The sequence below is a fragment of the Triticum aestivum genome, chromosome 2D (assembly GCF_018294505.1).
Source record: "Triticum aestivum cultivar Chinese Spring chromosome 2D, IWGSC CS RefSeq v2.1, whole genome shotgun sequence".
Taxonomy (NCBI): Eukaryota; Viridiplantae; Streptophyta; class Magnoliopsida; order Poales; family Poaceae; genus Triticum; species Triticum aestivum.
This window is the reverse complement of record NC_057799.1, coordinates 24,075,375-24,097,548: the sequence shown is the minus strand read 5'-3', so window position 1 is coordinate 24,097,548 and position 22,174 is coordinate 24,075,375. Positions and strand designations below refer to the sequence as shown.

Genomic DNA, 22,174 nt, shown 5'->3' with positions numbered 1-22,174 from the left:
GGAGGGGAGATGGAGCCATGGAGGTCACGCTGCTCTCCTCCGGCGCCTGGGAGACCGGATGTGCAGCTTTAGGTTGAGTCTGAATTCACATTCTTTATTTTTTCAGAAAACATGTGCAGTTCAGTGTTCTTCTAGTATTCCTAGCTGACGATTCACCCCTGATGTTTGTTGGCAATTTCGCATTGCCATTGCCATCATATTCTGAATGGCCTGAGACTCAATATGATTTGGATAAAAGCCTATACTCCCTCAACGCTCTTATATTTCTTTACGGAGGAAGTAGTAGATAGGTACATGCTACAAGGATTTGATTTGGGCATACTGGTAGGTGGGCATGTGACAAAGCTACCCTGAAAGCTATAGCAAACTGTAGGACTGTCTTACACTGAAATGCAACCGAAATCCTGTAGCATTGGCTACTGGTTCTGCACCCAGGACCAAGGACAGAGTGCTGTGCTTTGCGGTCAACTCTAAAGTCCTGCATATTCCTGCCCATCATGGCCTCCATATCTAGTGCAAGTGCTGTGTCACTCAAGTCCACAAAGTGTCGGGACGATAATATTATATATGCCCAAGATTAATGGTTAATGGCGCACCCATAGTCCAATTCTGGTCACTAGTATCATGCCTTTTGGCATAGACTCAAACAAAATGTTCCTCAATGAGCCAATAATGCTATTAGCTAAAGTTGTTCTACAATCTAAGCATACGTTCCGTGACCATGGACTAAACTTTGTTTACGAAGCAAGTTTATAATCATGCAATAGCCACTTATAAACACCACAAGGAGCAGAACAAGTAAGCACGTCTCATGTTCTCAATACTACATCCCAGCTGAACTGATGCGATAAGATAAAACCCTTTTCTTTGAAGTGGGCAGCTATTAGTATTGAGGAAGCATTGCCTGCAAATATTTCCATGAGCATGGACTAGATCATGTTTTCAATTTCAATGCATCATTCTTCCCACTCTGAATCGACGAAAGGGTGTCCTCGGCTCCTCGCTCATGATATGCCCTTGGATTTTTTTTTGCATAACTAACACTCTCAGCTCCTTATTGTCTGAATAATCCAGTTGCTTCATTTGATTGCTTGATCTCTTCATTTCTGCAATCTTATATCAACACAAGCATTCAACTAGTATGTGCTGCAAATTAGAACATGCTCAAACTGAAGAAAAAGTGGAGGAGCTTCGGTAATAATGTCCACAGTGTTTGGACCCCGGAACAATATATTATGTGTCCCCAAGATTATTCCTTAGTGGTGCAGTCATTGACCACGTTTGGTCGTTGGTCCATGTCTGGCCATTCTCCAAAGGGGACTTGAACAAAATGTTCGTCAACAATGCCACTAATGAAGTTGCTTTGCTGATCAGGCATACGTCCTTGACCATGGACTAAACTGTGTTAATTGAGCTAGTCTATAGTCTAGGGATGGCCAACTATAAATAGGCACGCATCCTGCTCCCAGACGTGTACAACGTGAAAACCTTTTCATCGAAATGAGCTACTATGTGTCATGGAGATGTTTATTCCTGGTCCTCGGCATACTGAACTCCATGTTTCTGAGTTGTTCGGGCTGCTTCATTGAGGAGAGAGCAGCCCTCATGGATATTAGCTCTTGGTTCATGAGCGTGCAGTACATGGTTCCCACTTCTTGGGGAGGCGATGATGACTGCTGCTCGTGGGAAAGGGTCACATGCAACAGTAGCACGCGACGAATATCGCATCTTGACCTTTCCCAGGACTTGACCCCATACTCGCCTAGTATGGAAGACGAAAGCTCGAATCTTAACTTGAAGATTTTTTCTTCGTTTCGGGAGCTTCAGCTACTGGATTTCTCTGGACAAGAAGCTAATTTACAAAATTTCGAGGGTATGTAAGTCATATTGCAATGCATGCAACTCTAATTTTATTTTTTTCCAGTAGTTTTGATTACAAATCATTTTATTCTGAATAAAGCAATTACTCAGGTCTCCAAGGATTGAGTAAGCTCAAGTATCTTGACCTCAGTGACAACCAATTGTTCGGGGGTATCCCAAGATCCATCGGCAGATTGGTTTCTTTGGAAGCCATAAATCTCAATCGAAACAACATGGGTGGGGCTCTTCAGAATATAGGTACGATGAGTTTAACATTCCCTTTCAGTTGGTGAAATTATTGTTTTTAGTTGATTTAATGCATGAATACATGACAGGTTTCCAAAATCTCCGGAACCTACGAGAATTGCATTTGAGATCCAATGGATTGAGCGGTAGCCTCCCTGCATCTTTATTTGCGCTTCCATTCCTTGAGCACTTGGATCTTTCAGAAAACCTCTTTGAAGGACATATACCTATAAACTCATCTTGGAACCTGCGAGAACTTTATTTGACATCCAATCAATTGAGTGGTAGCATCCCAGCATCCCTATTTGCACCCCTATACCTTGAGTACTTGGATCTTTCAGGAAACTTCTTGCAAGGACCTATACCTATAAACTCGTCTTGGAAATGTTCCTCGTTGCTTAAAACTATCAGGTTATCTGATAACAAGCTAAGCGGTCCATTTGATTTCTTCTGGATAAGAAACTGCACGAAGCTCAAACAGATAGATCTGTCCAGGAATACCGATTTGGTTGTTCAAGTGAAAATGCATGGCTGGGTACCTAAATTTAGATTGAGAACACTAAAGCTCTCTTGGTGTAACCTTGACAAGAGCATCATTACAGAACCACATTTCCTACGCACACAGCATCGTCTGAAGTTTCTTGATTTGTCCAACAATAATTTACCTGGAAGCATGCCCAGTTGGCTGTTGACAAATGAAGTGACACTAATTTACCTGAATCTTGCAAATAACTTACTAGTTGGATCATTAGATCTGATATGGCAACACCAAACCAATCTCAAACTGGTGAACATATCTCTGAACCTAGTTGAAGGACAGCTGTCAGCCAACATCAGTTTGATGTTTCCTAATCTGGTTGTTCTTGATGTTTCCCACAATATTATTTCTGGAACAATACCACCATCACTGTGCCACATGAGCAACTTATCAGTTATGGACCTATCAAATAACAAATTTACAGGAAAAGTGCCATCTTGCTTGTTCACTGATTGCCATAGTCTGGATATATTGAAGCTCTCAAACAATACTCTCGGGGGCAAGATATTTGATGGAGCTAGTAGCTTCTCTGCTGACCTGTGGGGAATATACCTAGACAACAACAAATTTGAAGGGACTTTCCCTAGAAATCTGTCTGGGGATGTAGCCATCATGGATTTACATGGTAATAAGATGTCGGGAGAACTGGACACTTCATTCTGGGATCTTCCTGAACTGCGTGCTTTGAGCCTTGCTAGTAATGGTTTAACTGGTGGCATTCACCGAGGAATTTGCAAATTAACACTTCTTGATATGTTAGATCTGTCAGACAACTACTTTACAGGGCGTATGCCAAACTGCAGCACTTCATTATACCTCGAGTTTCTGAGTGTGTCTGGGAATTCACTGTCAGGCTTGCCGGATGTCTTTTTCAACAGCACCTACATTACAGCTTTGGATCTCAGCCATAATCAGTTCACAGGCAACCTTGACTGGATGCTTTATCTTACTCAAATCAGTGTAATTTTGTTAAGCAGAAATAACTTTCAGGGGCAGATCTCTTCAAATCTGTGTAATCTCCAACACTTGAGTATAATTGACATTTCGAACAACATACTTTCGGGTTCCATACCACCATGTATTGGTGGCATTCCATTTGGACTCCTTGATGATGCTTATGAATACGATGGTTGGCCCTCAGGTGGTAGTAGTACTTATGAATTGGGGGATTATGGTGTGGACTCACTGTATAGCAGTGAGTATGACCTCTCAGGCTTCACCTTCACAACTAAAGGGAACCCCTATACATACGGACGGAACTTCTTCATGTCGATGTCTGGCATTGACTTTTCTGCAAACATGCTGTCAGGTGAGATTCCGAAGGAGATAGGGAATCTGAGCCACATCAAGTCACTCAATTTGTCGAACAATTTATTTACTGGACCAATTCCTGCAACCTTCGCAAACATGAGTGAGATCGAAAGCTTAGACCTATCAAAAAACATGCTGAATGGATCGATACCATGGCAGATAACTCGGCTATCATCGCTAGAGGTGTTCTCTGTGGCAGACAATAACTTATCGGGATGTCTACCAGCCACTGGTCAGTTCAGCACATTCGATATGAACAGTTACAAAGGGAACAACAACCTTAGATCATGCACTTCAAGTTCAGGTCCCATGGCACCAAATGGTGTTGCAGGAAGTGTGGCTGATGATTCTGACCCGATCCTTTACGTGGTCGGTGCCATTTCATTCGTCTTGGCATTTTGGGCCACTATCACATTCGTATTCTGCCATCCATTTGGGCAGCGTCTTATTCTCAAACTGTAATAGTTTTTTTTTTTGAGAATTTCTCAGACTGTAAGAGGTAAAAAGAGAGAGAGGGCTACTGATTAACAGTGATGATGTGTAAACAACACAGGCAGATCACTTTAGTAATCTGCTTTCCGATAATGTTTGTATCTGCAAACTATGTTATCTTTTGTTGCTTGTTGAAGCTGTGTCCCTGCAAGCTCTGGTTTAAGAAGGCGGGTAATAAAATCTTGGTGGAATCTTGTTGAAAATGAACTTGGCAAGAGATTGGAATGCTGGCAGTTAAGATTTTGCCGCCTGCGAGTAGAATGGTCGGTGTTTCTCGTAGCTCATTTTCTTTTGCAAGAAGTTATGATGAATGATGTGGGAGGAAGTTTATCTTCCTACAGAGCAGGGAGGCCTGGGTTTTAATCTTCTTTTTAGCAGGGAAGAGTTCTGTCGAATTTTGTTAAAGAAGAATCACTGTAAAAGTAGAACTATGAATGGTGGCTGCAATCATCGGGTGTTGGATGCTTTTGCTGCTTTTCTGTAAGCTCAAGGTGCAGAATGGTGGTGGGCAGTTGAGGTTTTGAGAGGATTCTTGGTTCTGCATAGCTCTTTATTTACTATAGCACTTATGTTTTTTGTCTGAACTGAACTTTCTTTAGCACTGCTGTAGTCTCATAATATTTGTAATGCTGGATGATTCGGTAGCTGAGGATTTTGAGGGTATTTGATGATGCTAAGCTGCAACCCTTTGTGAGTTCTTGATTGAAGTCGTCTTCCTCTGCTTCTCCTTTACTTTACTTATTCCACTCTTGTCAGCAACTGATGTGCTTCTGTCCATGGTGGCTGCTGTGTTTCTGAATGCAAGCATGCCGAGATTTATGCAAAAGGCCCACGATGAAGAGGACCTCAGTCGGGCACTCATTTTGTGTTCCATATTGAACGATCGAATCAATTAGTTCTTAGTTTCTTATTGGCTATGTTGTTTGATTGATGTTTTTTTTAGCACAATCAAATTTGTTTACAACTACGAATGTGGAAGGACCAACAATTGGTATGTATTTCATACGAATGTGCAAGGACCAACAATTGGTATGTATTTCATACGAATGTGCAAGGACCAACAATCAGGACTAAGTTTTCTTCCTTCTACCCTGCTCCCGTTGTCTTCTCCTCTCCCCTGCATATAATATTAAAACATAATTTAGTACTTGAGAAGTGGGTCCAGTCTTGGGCTGTGCCTGCCTAGCCTGGTGGCGGCGAGAGGACGGTGTGCCGCCGCCAACGACGAAGAAGAATATCCTAGCAGCAGCTTCCGGGTCCAGATGCAACAACCACTGAGGTTTGCTTCAGATGGTGGGGTGACCAACACCAGTACAATACCCCCTGCCGTGCCTGTTGTCATACATAAACAACACCAAGTAAGATGTATGTTTAGATCAGTAGACGGCCTTTCACAGCAATCCATTGTACATAGTAAAGGATACAATCAAGTATATTATTTACCGTGATGTAGTATTTGTTGTAGTTATGATCCACTTTTTCCCCGCTGAATTTGAGAAATGAAATCACCTTTTTTGCATTGTTGTACATGTCAACAAGTCAGCACACATGAAAATGCAGTTTGTCAGTAGAGCATTTTGCCAGGCAACAAATACCAGGGCAGAGTTTTGTTAGCGGGCACAGTAAAAGTAAAAAAAAATAGACAAAAGTAAATGCGCCCACCGTGGGGCTCGAACCCACGACCACAAGGTTAAGAGCCTTGCGCTCTACCAACTGAGCTAGATGGGCTTGCTGAGTGACTGCTTTCAAGGCACTATATGATCATTCTGAACGCAAAGGTGCAACAAAGAAGAGAGAGTACCTGCAGAAAATGAGAAAATAATATATATGATGGATCAGCAAGTGCTTCAGTGAAACGAAAGACATGATGCCATTTTCAGAATATGTTCAGACTCGGCCAGGCCAATTGGCAGAGAGCTCTATCACTGAAAGAATCCAAATAAAGAAAGAAAAATTTGTGCCACTCGGCTCATCAGTAATCGCCAATTATGGGACCGTGAAATCTATTTGAGGAACACCCTTAACCGACAGGGGAGAGGCCTTGGCCCACAGATGGTTATCCCAGCATCTAAAAGCTCAACCATTTTTCAAATGATGATCACATTTTCTAGTACTGTAGCTTTTTCCTGTTGCACCTTAAATGAGCTTCCTGTTGCACCCTAATCAGGGCTGGGGCAAGGATCCCAGGAATATTTTGCTCATCAAGTCCCATATAGCAATCAGTACCCAGGATATCCATGTTCTCCTGCAATAAGGTAGCATTAGGCCTCTAATGATGTTTTTGAGCTGCAAGCCAGTAATGATATTGAGAGAAAGGCTGAGAAACTAGGAAAATTATTATGACGCTTAAGAGTCTACCTTCATGTGCTGATTGCCTTTTCCAGTCTCCAGGTTAGGGAAGTGCACAGGACATCATTTTATTTCATCAAAGGACTAACTGATAAGTCAGAATTCTACAACTGATGATACTAAGCATGTACCTCTGGGGTTTCTACTAGGGATGCAAGTTCTATTTGTGTCATTCTAGCCTGACTGTGTACCAAATCCTTTGTAACATTGTCAATAGTTTCCTGTGACCTGGAGCGAAAGCACCAACACCAACAGCAATTCAGTGTCATCTTGGTTTGCAAATTGAAATCCACATAATAGGATCTTGTTTAGATCATCATACCATCATTGTATTAAATTTGTTTCATTTTCGATAGCACCTTTACATACCCTGGGATTTTCCTTTTGAGTTCATGACACCATCACTTTGGATAACCCTTTGTGGGGGCAAAACTTGCTGGAACGTAGAAACCTGGCACCTCAAAGGGCATTCTGATGAAGTTTTAAGGGCATGTCAATGGTGGCATATGGATACAGATGCCCCATGACAAAAAATAATTTGAGGCATCTATGTTAATTTTTTCTTCCCAATGCAAGCTACTGCTAGTGGGCCTCATCAAAGAACAGAAGTTGAGTCTCACTAAACATGCATCCCTACTTTTCATCTCAAGTTTTCCAACTTTATGCACCAGACCACACTTTCTCTCTCGAAGCACCTGCCTCCTGCAAAGGATCCCGCTTCCCGATCCAAACCTACTTTTTCTGTTATCCGATCCTACATGCCATGCGAGACATCACCCTGGGGCTATGCATTGGCCATGCCCTAAATGCTCCGCTGTTCAAGACATGCAAGCTGAATGACTGATATAAGACAAAACTGAGAGGTCATGAACCAGACTCTAGACATCCAACTGCAGCCAGGGCTCTTCTTGAACCCCTTCTCCTTCTGTATTATTCGAACTTCTACTGCCTCATCGAACCTCCCAGCGGCACTGAATATGTTGGACAGCAGAACAAAGTTGCCAGTCCCCTCATGTCCTAGTTTCTTCATAATCCTAGCCAGTTGCTTTCCCAAATCGATGTTCTTATGAACCCGGCAAGCTGCAAGCAAAGCTCCCCATACACGAACGTCTGCTTTCATTCGCATGCTCTGGATACCCCCTCTCGCCAAAATATCAACCATGCTGATATAGTGCTCCATCCTTGGAGTTATACCATACTTCTGTGGCATCATATGAAACCAGCGTTTCCCTTCAGTCACGCCGTGAGGAGCACCAAGGAACTAATCGAGTAATGCTGCATCTACGTAGGGATTCTTACGTACTTTACGTAATTGCTGATTTGGCAGTCTTTAATTCGTCATTAGTTGGGCGCACGGGCCCACGCTAGAAATCAGGGGGGCGGTTTGATTAGCGTTTTAGCAAATTACGTAGGTTACGTAACAGCTGTTCGTAGGTGTAGAAATTTCAGAAATAATCCCCTTCCTAGCCGAAGGTGAGACCACCGCCACAACCGCCGTCCACTGAGGCAGCTCAAGTACTAGAGGCTTTGAAGCCTGAATGCTCTTATTGCTTTTACAACCGACTTATATACACCACTAAAACAGCTGCTAGCTTTTAGTACCTCATGGCACGCTTGTTCTTATCTAGCAGTACAGCCAACAAACTATCACTAGTGTAGTACTAGATCATGACTACCTTAGATGGGTAAGCTATGGAAGCCTTGCCGACTTATATTTAGGTGATGTGCCGACACGCTCTTGTTATTCATTCAACATGTACTCGGGTACTAGTTAGGGGTGGTGGCAGCTCCTCGCTGGATAATGGGACACCGGTAGATTTCTGTCATGGTAAAAATGCGTTCGCCCACCGCCTCACCATATGGAGTTGGGGACGGCGGCACGGACGCATGCCCGCCGAATGGTTTCGGAGACGACGGCATGGCTATATTATGCCCACCGGCAGGCTTTGGAGACGGCGGCACGGCCATAGACGCGTCTGGTTTTGGAGATGGTGGCACGACATGACCGGATGGTTTCAGAGATGACGGCACATATCCACCGGCTGATTTCGGAGACGACACATGTCCGCCGGGTGATTTTGGAGAAGACGGCATGGGCACCTCGTGCCCGGCTGTCCTTGGAGAAGATGGCATGGAGACTGCACGCCCGGCTGGTTTCGGAGACGGCGGCATGGATACCACATGTTCAACTGGTTTTGGAGACGGTGGCATAGACACCACACGCCCGACTGGTTTTGGAGAAGTTGTCATGGACACCACCTGATCGGTTGGCTTTAGAGACGGCGGCGTCGTCCCGTACCCATAAGGTTTTGGAGACGGCAACACGTCATAGCCAGCAGCTGGTTTTGCCGGCGAAAACGGCCCATCCCCATGGCCGGCTGGTGTTGCAGGCGAAGACGGCATCACCTGCGGCTGCGGCGCCGGGTACCCGACGACCGGCCACCCGTCAGCCGGTTTCCCAGGCGGCGACGGCGGGACGACGGGGCCGAGGCGGTAGGTGAGGTAGAGCAGGCCGTGCGTCTCGGAGCGGTGCACCTTGCAGACCTGGTAGGAAGCGAACTGCGGCGAGCTGGTGGCCCCGAAGCCGCCGCCGGTGAGGATCTCCGCCAGGGGCACGATGACCTCGCCCACGTCACGATCGCCGCCGAACATGCGCTCCGCGCGGAGGAGGATGTGGAGGCAGCCGCCCCGGGCCTCCTCGGCGGTGGCCGGGACGCTGAACCGCAGCGTCGCGTTCCACGTCGGGTTGCGGCCGCCGTGCGGGTCCGGCGGGGTGCACTGCCGCGTGATCGGGTCGCCGGAGATGGTCGCCACCGCGTACACCTCCATGCGCGTGATCAGGTTCACGTTCTTCAGGTCCTTGGCCGACAGGAGGGTCACCTCCAGTGCTCTGTGCGCCATTGTTGAACCTCTGGTGATGTTGGTTTTCTTTCAAGCTGGGAAGGAGGAATGTAATGTATCTGTAGAGAGATAGGAGGCGCCTGTGGGCAAATAAATAATCTGGCTTGGAAACAAAATATTCCGGCTATCATTCTCGTCCGTCGACACCTGTATGATTGGAGGCATATAACGTCAAAGTTTTGGATTCCAGATGAGAAAAAATCTCATGTAGCACCCAGATATTCGGTTACCGTGGTAACCGAAAAATACCGAGCGGTTATCGGACGATTTTTTTAATGAATTTGGAATCCGGATAAAATTTACCAAAAGTTCATTCAAATTAAAGAAAAAACAGATTATTTTTTTGTCGATAAGGCGATTTCTCATGGGAAAAACAGTCACATACATATACGTGGCTGCCGAACCATTTGATGGAGAATGGCATCTTCGCAAGCAGATACACGAGTGGCATCTTCACAAGCATATACACCAATCAATCCCTGTAGGCAAGAATCACACGCAGCTTGGGATTAATTCCAAGCAAGATATGGATGCATCAAGTTATTCCCCCGGTCCACATATCTTCACAAGCACGTTACACGAAGCTTCACAAGCCTAGAATAGAATGTAGGCAAGAGATATGGCCGGCGCATATATCTGATGCTCGATCGACACCTCAAGGGATTCTGACAATGGCGTTTCACCAGACTACCTGCAGACCATCGATGCCTATATCTTCGCTTCCAGCTTTTATATATCCTGTGGTTTATCCGTTCGGCTTCTTTCTCCTTCGCCGAAAGATGTGAGGCCGGTTTGGATATCTACGTACCATGCATATGTGACCCGCATGTGAGCTTACTGATTAAGTGATTAATTTACTGGATGGATGACCCAGACGGTAAAGATTTTAGATTGACATGTAAACTTACTGATTTGACTGTTGCTTGGTTTCATGCATGCTTTCCTCCCTCCTTGTTTTTTTTTTTTTACAAAAAGGGGTGGCCCTGCCTCGGCTTTAAATGACGCACACAACCATTTTACTCCCTCTAGATACATCGTTTTAGCATCAATTAATATGAGATGGAGAGGGTATTAAACATAAAGTAAATTTAAGTCACCGTGTTCCAAAAGGTTTACATCAAAATACGACCAAATCGGCGGGAGCTCATCCGCATAATCTGCTACTGACACGTGTGAACTAGTTGAATATTTTCAGAGCTCATTTTCTTTTGCAAGAAGTATCATGAAGTGACGTGGAAGGAAGTTTGTCTTCCTACAGACCAGGGTGGTCTGGGATTTAATCTTCCCTTTTGTCGGTGTATAAAAACTGACATTTGTGTTTTTGAGAATTCAGCTAGGGAGTGAACACGTCGAGTTTCCTAAGTCATCGATCACCGTGAATGAGGGGGAAAGATACTAGAGTACACCGGAGCTACCCAGGTTCAAGCCACCGTGTGGGTGTAATACTATCTTACTCCTGCTCTAGAATGATATAGCTCTGTGGAGAGTTACAATGTGTGTTCTTTTCTGTGAATGTGAGTCCACCTCCTAGGCAGTAGCCTTCCCCTATTGATACTACTCTGAGGCACCTTCCCTGCTATAGGGGTCTCCCACTGGCTCAGTTTAAACAAAGGAAAGGCGAGGGTAGCTTGTACCTGCGTGCCGCAACGAATCGTGGCACGTATCCGCGTGCGGACCAGGTGAATCTTCAGCGCCTTGCCGAAGTCCATACACCAAGGACGGTTCTGATGCGTCCCATCCACGCCGCTGACAGTAAATTTTCGATGAACCTGCACGCTCCCCCACCAACACTTCGCTGTCAAGTGCTATCGTGGCCAAATCAATGATTCTTTGTTGTGTCATAGTAGTACCCATATAGGACTTCAGTAACTTCAATTTAGAAAAGCTTCGTTCTGCAATGCAACAGTCATAGGAATGGTCAACAGAACTCTTGTATGCAATACTTGCATTTGGAAAACAATTATGCCGCTTTAAACAAATTATAATTTCAACAAGTCCGATATTTTCTTTTGACATGAAATTTTGAAGAAACTTCAACTCAACAAACAGATCATTGGACCCTCAACGCCTGAATCACACGCGGGCGGAGTCACACACCAGCAGGCAGCGGCCCAGCTTCATGCACGGCCCAACTCCTACCCCACGAAAAATCAAAAATATATACATAGGCATATAAAAAATTTGGGGCACCCAAATTTATGAGCCCTGTGCGGGCCACACAGTCCGCACAAGTATGGCCCGACCCTGCTCGAGGTAGGCTGATGAAATGATCAACTTGGAGATATGAAGGATTTTGAGAAAGTTCTAGCGCTTCATTGAATGCATGGGCTTCGAGATTAGGCCAATCAATAAGGCCCTTGAAGATGCTGGACAAGGCTCCTATGAGACTACCCACAGTGAAAGTAACATAGGTGGTAACATCACACTTATCTAGGCAAAATAGATGATGTGGCATGTAATTAATGAAGAAAGAGAGGCATGTGGTAACATAACTAGTTACTGTAACATCACACATATCAAGAAAAGATGAGTCTATAACATAATAAATGAAGTGATGCATGACACAACACATATATTACTACCCACTGTGGAGGTAGTAACATAGACTAGTAACATATGCATGTTACTACTCTAAGTTACTCCCCACTGTGACTAGTCTGAACATATTATTACCATCACTACAGACCGCCGCGGCAACACCCTTGTAAAGAATAAATTCAGCTCCCAAAACAACAAGTGGACCATAGGTGAGATGAGACAGTAACTTCACAGGAGACTTTTTTTTTCATGGTAATACGTGTCTCATTCATATCATAAAAAACAAAATACAAGTCACATAAGAACCGACCTGATAAAACTGAAAAGATAGCAGTATCCTCTAGTCTACGTTAATCAAAATAGAGTTGTACAATATACAAGCCCGTACACAAACCACACATACACATACTGCCTGAGATTCGGATAGTTAAGAATTAAACAAACCATACAGTACAGGTCTGTACATCAAGAGAAACAGGTTGGCATATGTCATAAAACCCATCACCATCATGTCGACGTTCAATTCAACACAAGCGAGCAGCTCTCCAGTAGAGTGAAGCACTACACCTGCTGGCCCCGGAGCTCCTCCTGCTGACGAGAAATGCCTGCATGAGTGCAGAAGGCCCAAAGGTAGGTGATAAGCTCACCACCAGAGGTGGCCAATGTCTTGGCATGGCCTTGAACGTTCTCGGATGGGGCCATGAAGATGAGCAGTTTTGTCCAGAAATCAGCTAGACTCTTCCACACTGCAGCATCTCCTTCTTGGGTTCGCTTATTGAGGAGCCCATCAAACACCTCCATGCCCAGCTTTGTCGTCTTTTCTTCTATGTCTCCCGCATTCTTGGCCATCATCAACGCCATGCGTCGCCGCCTTGATGTGTTTCCTGTCATAACACAACACTGCGGCGGCAACTTTTCCATGTAGTCCTTCATATCTTGGTATATATCTGCAGCCCATGCCTGGTCATCTACCAGCAGCTCAGGCATGTTTGCTACCAAGTACATGCAGTATCGTGCCAGCATAGTCGCCACCTTCTGGTCATCTGATACTCCTACATTATTCTCAAGCTCAAACACAAGGAGATCAGTGGCAAGGTGCCATGCCAGGATGGTCTCGGTAATACTGCCACACTCGACAACGCCATTAACATATGGGCAGCTAATGCTTCCGGTATTTCTTGGGTCGACGGCGCCGTTCAAGGCCTTCACAATGGCAACCTTAGCTTCCATGCTCACCGTCACAGACCGCTGTGGCCCAACAACTCGGGCAGCAAGTGCTTGTGAAGTCAGTGCCCACAACGTGTCAATAGTACCACAAAGTTGAAGAATGGACACCTGCTGGATCTTGATGCAGGCATCCCCATCCCTCAAGGCACGTCTTTTAACCCACATGGCGGCTACAATGATCCAGTGAGCAAGCCACTTGTTCCATCGATTTGCAGCTCGCACGTAGAAGCACAGCAGGCGCACCAGGAGCCAATTGGAGAACAAGTAGAGGGAGAGGAACTCGATAATTTCAATGGTAAGGAGGATGATCCCAAGAGAGATGGTGATAAGCTGATCTCGGGTTGAGAGTCGTCGTTGGCCAAGATTTGTGCAATATATATCATCAAAGTTTTGGCTCATCGCCACAACGGCAAGGAGGTATATGGCAACAAAGAGAAGAGACAAGAGGAAGTTGCCAACAAAAAGAAATGGATTAGACATCACCACAGGGACGACTGCTTGGTAGTAGTTTTCAAGGAAATTGAGCTCAAGCTGAAGAACTTGAAAAGCCCTCTTGGCATTAAGCTTAAGTAGTTCTTTTTCTTTTTCCTTTTCTTTTTCTTTTTCTTTTTCAGGGATATTATTAGGGAGCTGGTCATGGCTGCTCCTGCTCTTGAGATGGATATTAAGGCCTTCTTCCTCTTCTTTTTCTTTTTCAAGGATATTAGAGAGTTCATCATGGCTGCTCTCGAGACAGTCGTCGAGAGTAAGTAGTCCCTCAAGCATTAGCTCACGCGCCATGGTTGAGCCAACCTCCACCATAGGGTAATGCTCGAACCGGCGACGCAGCAATTTGAAAAGAGCATATGAAAGGCACAGATTCTTGAGGCTCCGACGCCTTGCATCTTTTGAGAAGAGCACCTTGTCCTTTCTGGCTAGGTCCCAGATCGTGGACACGGTAACCAAGCACTTGACCTTCTTGAGGTCAATGGAGAGAAGGTCGTGATTAATATGATGTTCATGAGGGAAGTATCCCACATTGTAGCCGCTTGGGGTAGTGAATATCCTTGGCTCTGTGACTGTGCCTGCATCTCCTCCACCTTTTGTTTTTGCGGGGGTATCTCCACCACCTTTATCTTTCCTTTCCTTTTTTGTGAGAACAAGCTTCTCCTCCCCCATCACCGTATACATGCATGTGCCCATGATGACAGCTGCAGTTTTGGAGTGGAACTCACTAGCAGCACCCTCTCCAGTATTCTTCGCCTGATCATGCAGCATGACATGTTGCATGTATCCTGCAATAAGGTGAGCGTTCTTGGCTGCAGCAAAAGAATCCTGGGCCATCCAGGTATTTAACACCCTCTGGCCTAGTTTCACTAGTCCTAGTGACCAAAGGACAACAAACATGGTGTCCAATAGCTTGCCTTCCCCTACCGATAAGTGGGAGTATATAAGATATCCAATCCACACTAAGCGAGCCAGTTCATCAGAGTAATCCATCAACGTGAACCGACCAATGCCCCTCGAGAAGGAGGAGCCATCAGTTGGTTGCACCATTGCTTGCACCTTCTTGCGGATGAGCTCTATGAGTAGCATCCAGAGGACCATGAGGAGAAGCTCATGCTGCCCCCCCTTGGTGTGCGAGAAGACATAGGACAAGAGGGGGAGGAACAGGACAAGGGTAGAGTGCAACAGGACACGCACGATGGGATGCAGGGTGTACCGGCCATGGATTAGGCGCCGGAGTCCGATGATGAAGAGGGAAGCGCCGAGGATGGTCATTAGCACCACTGTGAACACCATCAGCTGCTCCAGGATCTTCTTGTGCTCTTCTTCTTCGGGTGTGGGAGTGTTAGCACCACCGTGATGAGCAGCACAAACTGATGAGACGTGATCATGAAAGAAATAACTTGAAGATGCACTTGAGGAAGCGCCCGAAGGTGTGCTCGAAGATGCACTCGAGGAAGCGCCCGAAGGTGTGCTCGCAGATGCACTCGAGGAAGCGCCCCAAGGTATGCTCGCGGTCGCGGATGCGCTCGAAGACATTGTTGTGTACGGAGTTTGCAAGCTCTCTAGCTGCACGGTGGAACTACCCCCATACATATATGAAAGGGGAAAGAATGATGCTCTATCCTATTATGTTCCTTGTTATTCCATGCCTCGCAAATATCTATACCATGCATTAAGCAACGTGAGAATATGATCCCTCAATTATTTAGTGGCACGCTATTCTTCAGGGAACCCAGTTCTGCGGGCATCTCAGCCGCGACGATAGGAAGATCAGGTTCTATTAGAATACAGTACTTGCTTTTTTCGTACGCGGTAGAAGCCATGAAGAGAGCAGCGATTCAGGCGACAGGTATGCTATATGCCCACCAAAGCTAGGCTAAAGACGAGACAGGACCACAGCTCTCTGGATGAGAAAGTACGTATCTGGTGCACCGCACTCCAGTTTTATGTGCATCTAGCCTAACGTCCGCAAAGTCATTTTGCGGTATTGTAGTCCGTACATCTTTTTTTTTGCAAAATAATTCTCGTAATACTCAATTTTCAGTCTTACAATCTCGTCGAACAATTTTCAGGACTTCTTCTAGGCAAGAGCATAACCAAACCGCGGTTCGGCCTTGCAACCTACCAAAGTTAGCCATGAAATGACTAGCGCCGTTACAATTCTGATGAGTATGAGCAATACAAGATTTTCTCTCTACCATACTAAGAATGATCTCTCTAACAATAAATGCATACTTCGATCTGTTTGCGACTCCTTCCTTGATCATTGAGATGGCCTCCAAGCAATCTGACTCTATATCAATGGGTAAATTGCTCCATTGTAAAGATAAAGAAATTCCCTCTTTTATCGCAAGTTGTTCTGCTCCAGTGCACCGTGCACGTGTGTAGGTGTCTGCATGAGCTAAAGATGATTGATCCCGCATGATCTCTAAGAATCATGCCAGTGCACGTGTGAAATATGTTATATGGAATGAGTGAAATCTATTTTAAAATATGTGGAATATGCTATTTATGAAATCTTTTTTGAAATGACTGGAATAGGTTGTAAAATCTTTTTTTTAATGAGTGAAACAACTGAAATATGTTAGATGGAATGAGTGAAATCTATTTTAAATTTTGTGAGAAATGAGTGAAATAGGTTAGTTTTTCTTAAATGAATGGAATATGTTATTACAAAATCTTTTTTGAAAGGGTTTTATCATTTATGCCACTATTGTGTCCCACTACTCAATTTTGCCACTAAACTTACAACTGCTCAAAAATTGTCATCATTCCATGAGATGTTGCTCAAAATGCCATTACATACCTAAAAAATGTAATCGCTTCGTTAGATGTTTGCTAAAAAATGCCATTAGATACCGTTAGTGTCAGGTCAAACATGTTGACCATGTAGTATGGCCAAAATACCTCTAGACCCACATGTCAGCTCTCTCTATTACATGATGATAAGTGCGGGCCTCACTTATCATGAGTAAGCAAGCAAATAATTTTAGAAGAAAATAAGGACGATGTTGGGGATTGAGTGAGACCCACATTTATCGTAGTGAGATAGAAGGAGAGTTGACATGTCGGTCCATGGGTATTTTGGTTCAATAACATGGTAAACGGGCTTTTAGCTGACAGTAATGGTGTCTAGTGGCATTTTTAAGCATGCATCTAACAGAGCGATGGCATTTTTGAGCAGTTAGGTCCCCCTCGCCCCCTCCCTTGCTTCGCCGTCGCTGGAGGGGCCGCCGGCGAAGTCCGCGCGCGCCCCAGGGAAGGTAGCGGCGGGGCGTTTCCCCTCTCCGCGGCGTTGCGCGCGCGTGCGCTGCCTGCGTCGCCTCAGGCGCGGATGAGATGCAGGGCCGCGGGAGTGGCTTCAGCGTGGGGAGAGGCCGGATCCTGGCCGGGCTTGGCCGGATCTAGCTTCTCCGCCCCGTTGCCCGCCCTCGATGGGGCTCGGTGGCTTCGTTCCGACGACCAGAAGGGCAGGATCCCGGGGCGGCGGCCCCGGACGGCGGAGGATGTGTCGGCGGCTGTGGACTCGTGACGGGCGACGCGGCGGCTGCGGTGGTGGACGATCCGTGCACAAGAAGCTTGACGGAGGCCATTGGAACAGATCTGGGTGAAGACCTGCTCGCGGCTGCTGCCGAGGCCGGCGATGGCGGCACTATTCGGTGTCGTTTCTTTGTTGAAGGCATCGTTGTTGAGAAGTTCCAGGCCACTATCTGCTACCTCCAGGGGAAACCCTAAATCAGTAGATCGAATGACGGCGGCATTATTGTGTCGTTTTCCTCTTGTGGCGTCATTCTTGGAGGTGTACACGGGCTCGAGGGACCAGTGGACGAAATAATTGGTGGAGCGGTGATTCATTCTGCACAATAATGGTGGCGTTTCTCGGCGGCGTGGCGCAGTGGAGACTCGGCGCCCGATGTGTGGCGAGGGACTCGCGCAGGAGGGTGACATTATCAGGCGTCGATGGCAGAGAGGCCGGGCAAGGTGGTGCAGCAGTACAACACTGAAGATGGATTGGTGGCAGGTAGCTGCGGCGGCCTCATACCCGGCAGGCGTCCTGGTTGAGGAGTGCGCCAGACTGGTAGGTGCCCCATACCCGGCAGGTGTCCTGGTTGGGACCTCAGGTCTTAGATGTTTAGGTTTGGCTGCAATGTCTGTTTGGTATTAGGCCCAGACTATCAGCGCCCCTTCATCAATTGGATAGAAGTAGCGACAATTGTTGCTTAGATGATGGCTTTAGTCTTACTGTTGTATAACTTTGTAAGGTCTTGTGAGAATAATTAATAAAGTTGCCGTATGCATCGCCCACATGCAGAGGCGGGGTCCTCCTCCTTTTCTAAAAAAAAGTAGCACTAATCTAGATGTCCGTGAATTTAAAAAAAAGGAAAAAAAAGATAGAATGAACATGAAAAAACGGAAGAAAAAACAAAAAAAAGTCTGAAAAGGTTCTAGAACCTTCCCAAAACTGGAAAGGAAAGCTAGTTCAGTCGTTCCAACTGTATGCACCTTTTATGTATATACGCGAGCGAAGAAGAAGGGAAACCCCATTCCCGCTTGTTGCGTCGAACTTCAGGGTGGGAATGGGCCCGCTCGGCCCGCCGGGTCGCTGACCATCCAAAAATTCAAGGCCAATGGGTCATGTGGATCGGTCTCAAACGTGATTTGGGTCAATAGGGCCGGCACCGGGTGACCCGCTGGGTCAGCCAGGTCGGCCCATCCTATAGTCTTATCTCACACCAGCTGCAATGTTCGTCGTGGTTGTGTTGCCGTAGGACCCGATTTTGCAATGTAGTCTGTCGTATAATTTCCGGCGAATGCTCGCGTATATCAACAACAAAATTGTCTTGATATGTTTCAGGCATGTATAAAACCACAAGTTGACGGTTTGATTTTTTTTATTGTTAGAAATCTGTTGTGCCGCTCCCTACTACTACCTCCGTCCTGGTTTATTGGTGCCCTTCGTATTTTGTGCTAAATTTTGACCTTACATTTAACTAAGCAAATGTTAATGCATGTAACAAAAATAATATCGCTAGAAACTATGTTCAAATACAAATCCAATTATATGAATTATTTGTGACATGCAATATCATTTTCTTAGTTAAATATATGGTTAATATTTGGCATAAAATACTAAAGAGATCAATTAATGAGGACGGAGGTAGTAGTGCAGGGTGTGTACCAGCCTACCAGGTGCACTGCCTCGTCCTCTCTCTCTCTCTCTAACACACACACTTGTACTGCTACTTACTTGTAACCCCAAATGAAAGAATACAGTGTGCGATGCATTCTTTAACTCTGTTTACATTCTAACATTTTTGTCAACCATGTATTAGTAATCTCATTAGTTGGTACACTAGTCGGATTCCATTATAAATGGTGCCTAATTTTAACATTTTGTTTATCCACAAGGCAATGTAAAGCAAAAAAATTGGGTTAACCCGAAATACCCGTCGAGCCAACGACGCCGTTGACTATTTTTTATATGGGTCGACTCGGCCTCTCAAATTGGCCTTGGGCCACATGGGCCGGGTCCAAGGCCAAGTCTGGGTCAGCCCGTTCCCATCCTGAGTCGAACTATCGACGCAATGCACAGGCAAAACACCGCAGCGCTAGTCCCTGAACCGCTTTTTTGTTTCTTTTTAGAGGTTTTCCTGTTTCTTCTTGGGTTTTACCGTTTTTAGTTTTTTATTTTTATTTTTCCCGTTTTTATGTTTCTTTTTATTATTTCTTTTCTCTTTTTTGTTCCTTTTTTCATTTATTTTTCTATTTTTATAAATTATTTTATTTTTCTAGAAAGATCATATTTTAAGATTTTGTTCGGAAAATTTTAAATATGTTCATGTTTTTTAAAAAATGTACCAAATTTCATAAAATATTTGTATTTTGCAAAATTGTTCATGAATTCAAAAAAAATGCACTTCTCCAAAATTGATCGGAATTTCAAAAATGTTCTTGTTTTAGAAAAATTGTTCAGAATATTTTGTTCAGGTTTTTCAAAACAATTAAGAAAGTTCCCATTTTCAAAAATGTGAAAAAAATTGAAAAATTGTTCACGTTTTCATTTTTTCAGGATTTTAAAAAATTGTTCACAAGTTTCAAAAAATGATCACATTTTCAAACTTTGTTCAGGAGTTTCAAAATATGTTCACATTTCCAAATTTTGTTTTGTAATTTTGAAATCTGTTTCCGTTTCTTCAAAAATGTTATAGTTTTTTTTTAATTTGTTCAGAAATTTGGAAAGGGTTTGTGTTTCATAGAACATTCCTTTTTTGAAAAAAAAATTGCTTTTGATATTCCTGAACTAATTCGGATCTGCGCATTGTGTTGGTTCTTTACGATTTGACGCTACCATTTGATCAGACACGACTGCTAGCTCAGCTGGCTGTAACACGTCGTGTATCGCGTTCGAAACGGGCCGATCGAATATCGCCAAACTGGGCAGCATCTCGCTGAGCCCAAGTATCCTCCTCGTTTCGGTCCAAAAAAAAAAAAGTCCTCCTCGTCTTGCTTCCCCACCCCCGCCGTGGCCACGTTGCCGGAATCCTCCTCCACCGCCTCCCCACTCCCTCTTCTTCTCCATGCCGGACCTCTCGCCGCCGCGTCGCGCCGAGAGCGGGAACAGTTCGAATAGGAAAACCGTTGGAGGAGCGCGCTGAGCATCGTCGACGACCGGAGCAAGAGGAGGAGATGGATGGCATGCCGTACGCTCGCTGCTGTCCTTGCGGAGGAGCAAGGGAGGCGCCGGATGCCACTCAAGGTAAGTGCAGTGGCTTACAACGTTGTTTTAGGTTGTTTATTAGTATGAGTTCCCACATTTTCTTTCAGAAAGCATGTACAGTTTCTTCATAGTAGTATTTCTCTGAAACTCAATCTGTGATTTACTTTACCCTAATGTTTGTTTGTTGGAAATTTGCCATTGCCCTCATATTCCGAATGACCTGATTCTCAACATGACTTACATTGAACATTTTGATTTTGTTGAGCCTCTAACAGAGCTACTATGGAACCTTGAGGCCAACTGGAAACCTGCACCAAACTGTCCCTACTCAAAGTCTGAAATGCAACCGAAAGCCTGTAGGATTATTGGCTACTGGTTCGGCACTCTCAACTAAGGACTGGCTACTGGTCGACTCCAAAGTCGTGCATATTTCTGTTCTGCCCCCCTCTTGGCCTGCATATCTAGTGCAAGAGCTTTGGCGGTCAAGTCCACAAAGTGCGGGGAAGATAATAATTATACATGACCAAGATTAGTGCTTAATGGTTCAATCATGGCCCAAGTTTGGTCCTCGTCACTAGTGCAAGATCTTTTTTTCGAACCGGGCTATACCCCTTTCCATTGCAAATGAACAGAAATACAGAGTTCCAGAAACATGTCAGAAGAAGGGAAAAAGGTAGAGCGAGTTCGGGCACTGCCAGGAAACCCACTGCGTTCGCCCGCCATCGAAACGAACGCCATGGGGCGAAAACCTGACAGCACCAAATTCACAGTGTACATCAAAAGCGTTACAGACTAAGACAAACAAGATCCCACACACTGGGACATGCCACCATCAATAAAAACTTCCCAGCACCATCAGAGTACGTCTTGGGTAGCCTCAGTCTCCTCCGATCGGCACTCTCGCAGCATTGCACATCCCCATCAAGCGCATCGTGCTCAACCTGATCATCTCAGCACCACTTCGCAGCTCCTTGGCGCCTTCCTCCTGCTGTAGACCTGCCCAGTATAACAAAAAAGAACACAAAGAGAAGACTATCTCAAAGGGTGTTTTGATCTGCTTCTTTCCGAAAGTAGCACGATTCCTGGCAAGCCAAATGGCCCAGCAGGCAGCAGCCAAGCCAACAGTATAATACTTTTGTCCAGCAGGGAAAAACGCATGACACCAAACAAAATACTGCCAGTAGCTATTCGGACACATCTCCGTACCCAATACCACCCCAACACATCTCCAAATCACCCTGGCCACAGGACAGGTGAAGAATAGATGTTGGGAGGTTTCCAATTCATTACAGAAAGAGCGGGTGGGATTCCCAGGCCACTTTCTCGTCCGCATGACCTGTCTGGTAAGCACTGCATCCTGGGATAGCTGCCACAGAAATATCTTAATTTTGAGTGCGATTTTAGCTTTCCAAACCCACCTGTAATGGCAACCACTGAGAGGACTCTCTAACCACTTATACACAGATTTAGTGGAAAATTTTCCATTACTGTTGAACCCCCAATAA

At 45.2% G+C, this 22,174-nt stretch overlaps 2 protein-coding genes and 1 non-coding gene across 3 annotated transcripts; 1 reads left to right on the top strand and 2 right to left on the bottom strand.

The window, feature by feature from the left end:
• The first annotated feature begins 1,500 nt into the window (after nucleotides 1–1,500).
• On the top strand, nucleotides 1,501–4,417 carry LOC123048414 (receptor-like protein 15). The gene is made up of 3 exons (XM_044471518.1): nucleotides 1,501–1,873; nucleotides 1,972–2,118; nucleotides 2,196–4,417. The coding sequence occupies exons 1-3, from the start codon at nucleotides 1,501–1,503 to the stop codon at nucleotides 4,415–4,417; spliced, it is 2,742 nt and encodes a 913-aa protein (XP_044327453.1).
• Nucleotides 4,418–6,102: 1,685 nt separating this feature from the next.
• TRNAK-CUU (transfer RNA lysine (anticodon CUU)) lies at nucleotides 6,103–6,175 on the bottom strand. The gene has a single exon. It is a non-coding gene; the product is annotated as a tRNA-Lys (tRNA).
• Nucleotides 6,176–8,298: 2,123 nt separating this feature from the next.
• On the bottom strand, nucleotides 8,299–9,768 carry LOC123051203 (protein SRC2). The gene has a single exon (XM_044474015.1). It carries the CDS (start codon nucleotides 9,695–9,697, stop codon nucleotides 8,564–8,566), a length of 1,134 nt encoding a protein of 377 aa, XP_044329950.1. The 5' UTR covers nucleotides 9,698–9,768; the 3' UTR covers nucleotides 8,299–8,563.
• Nucleotides 9,769–22,174: the final 12,406 nt, after the last annotated feature.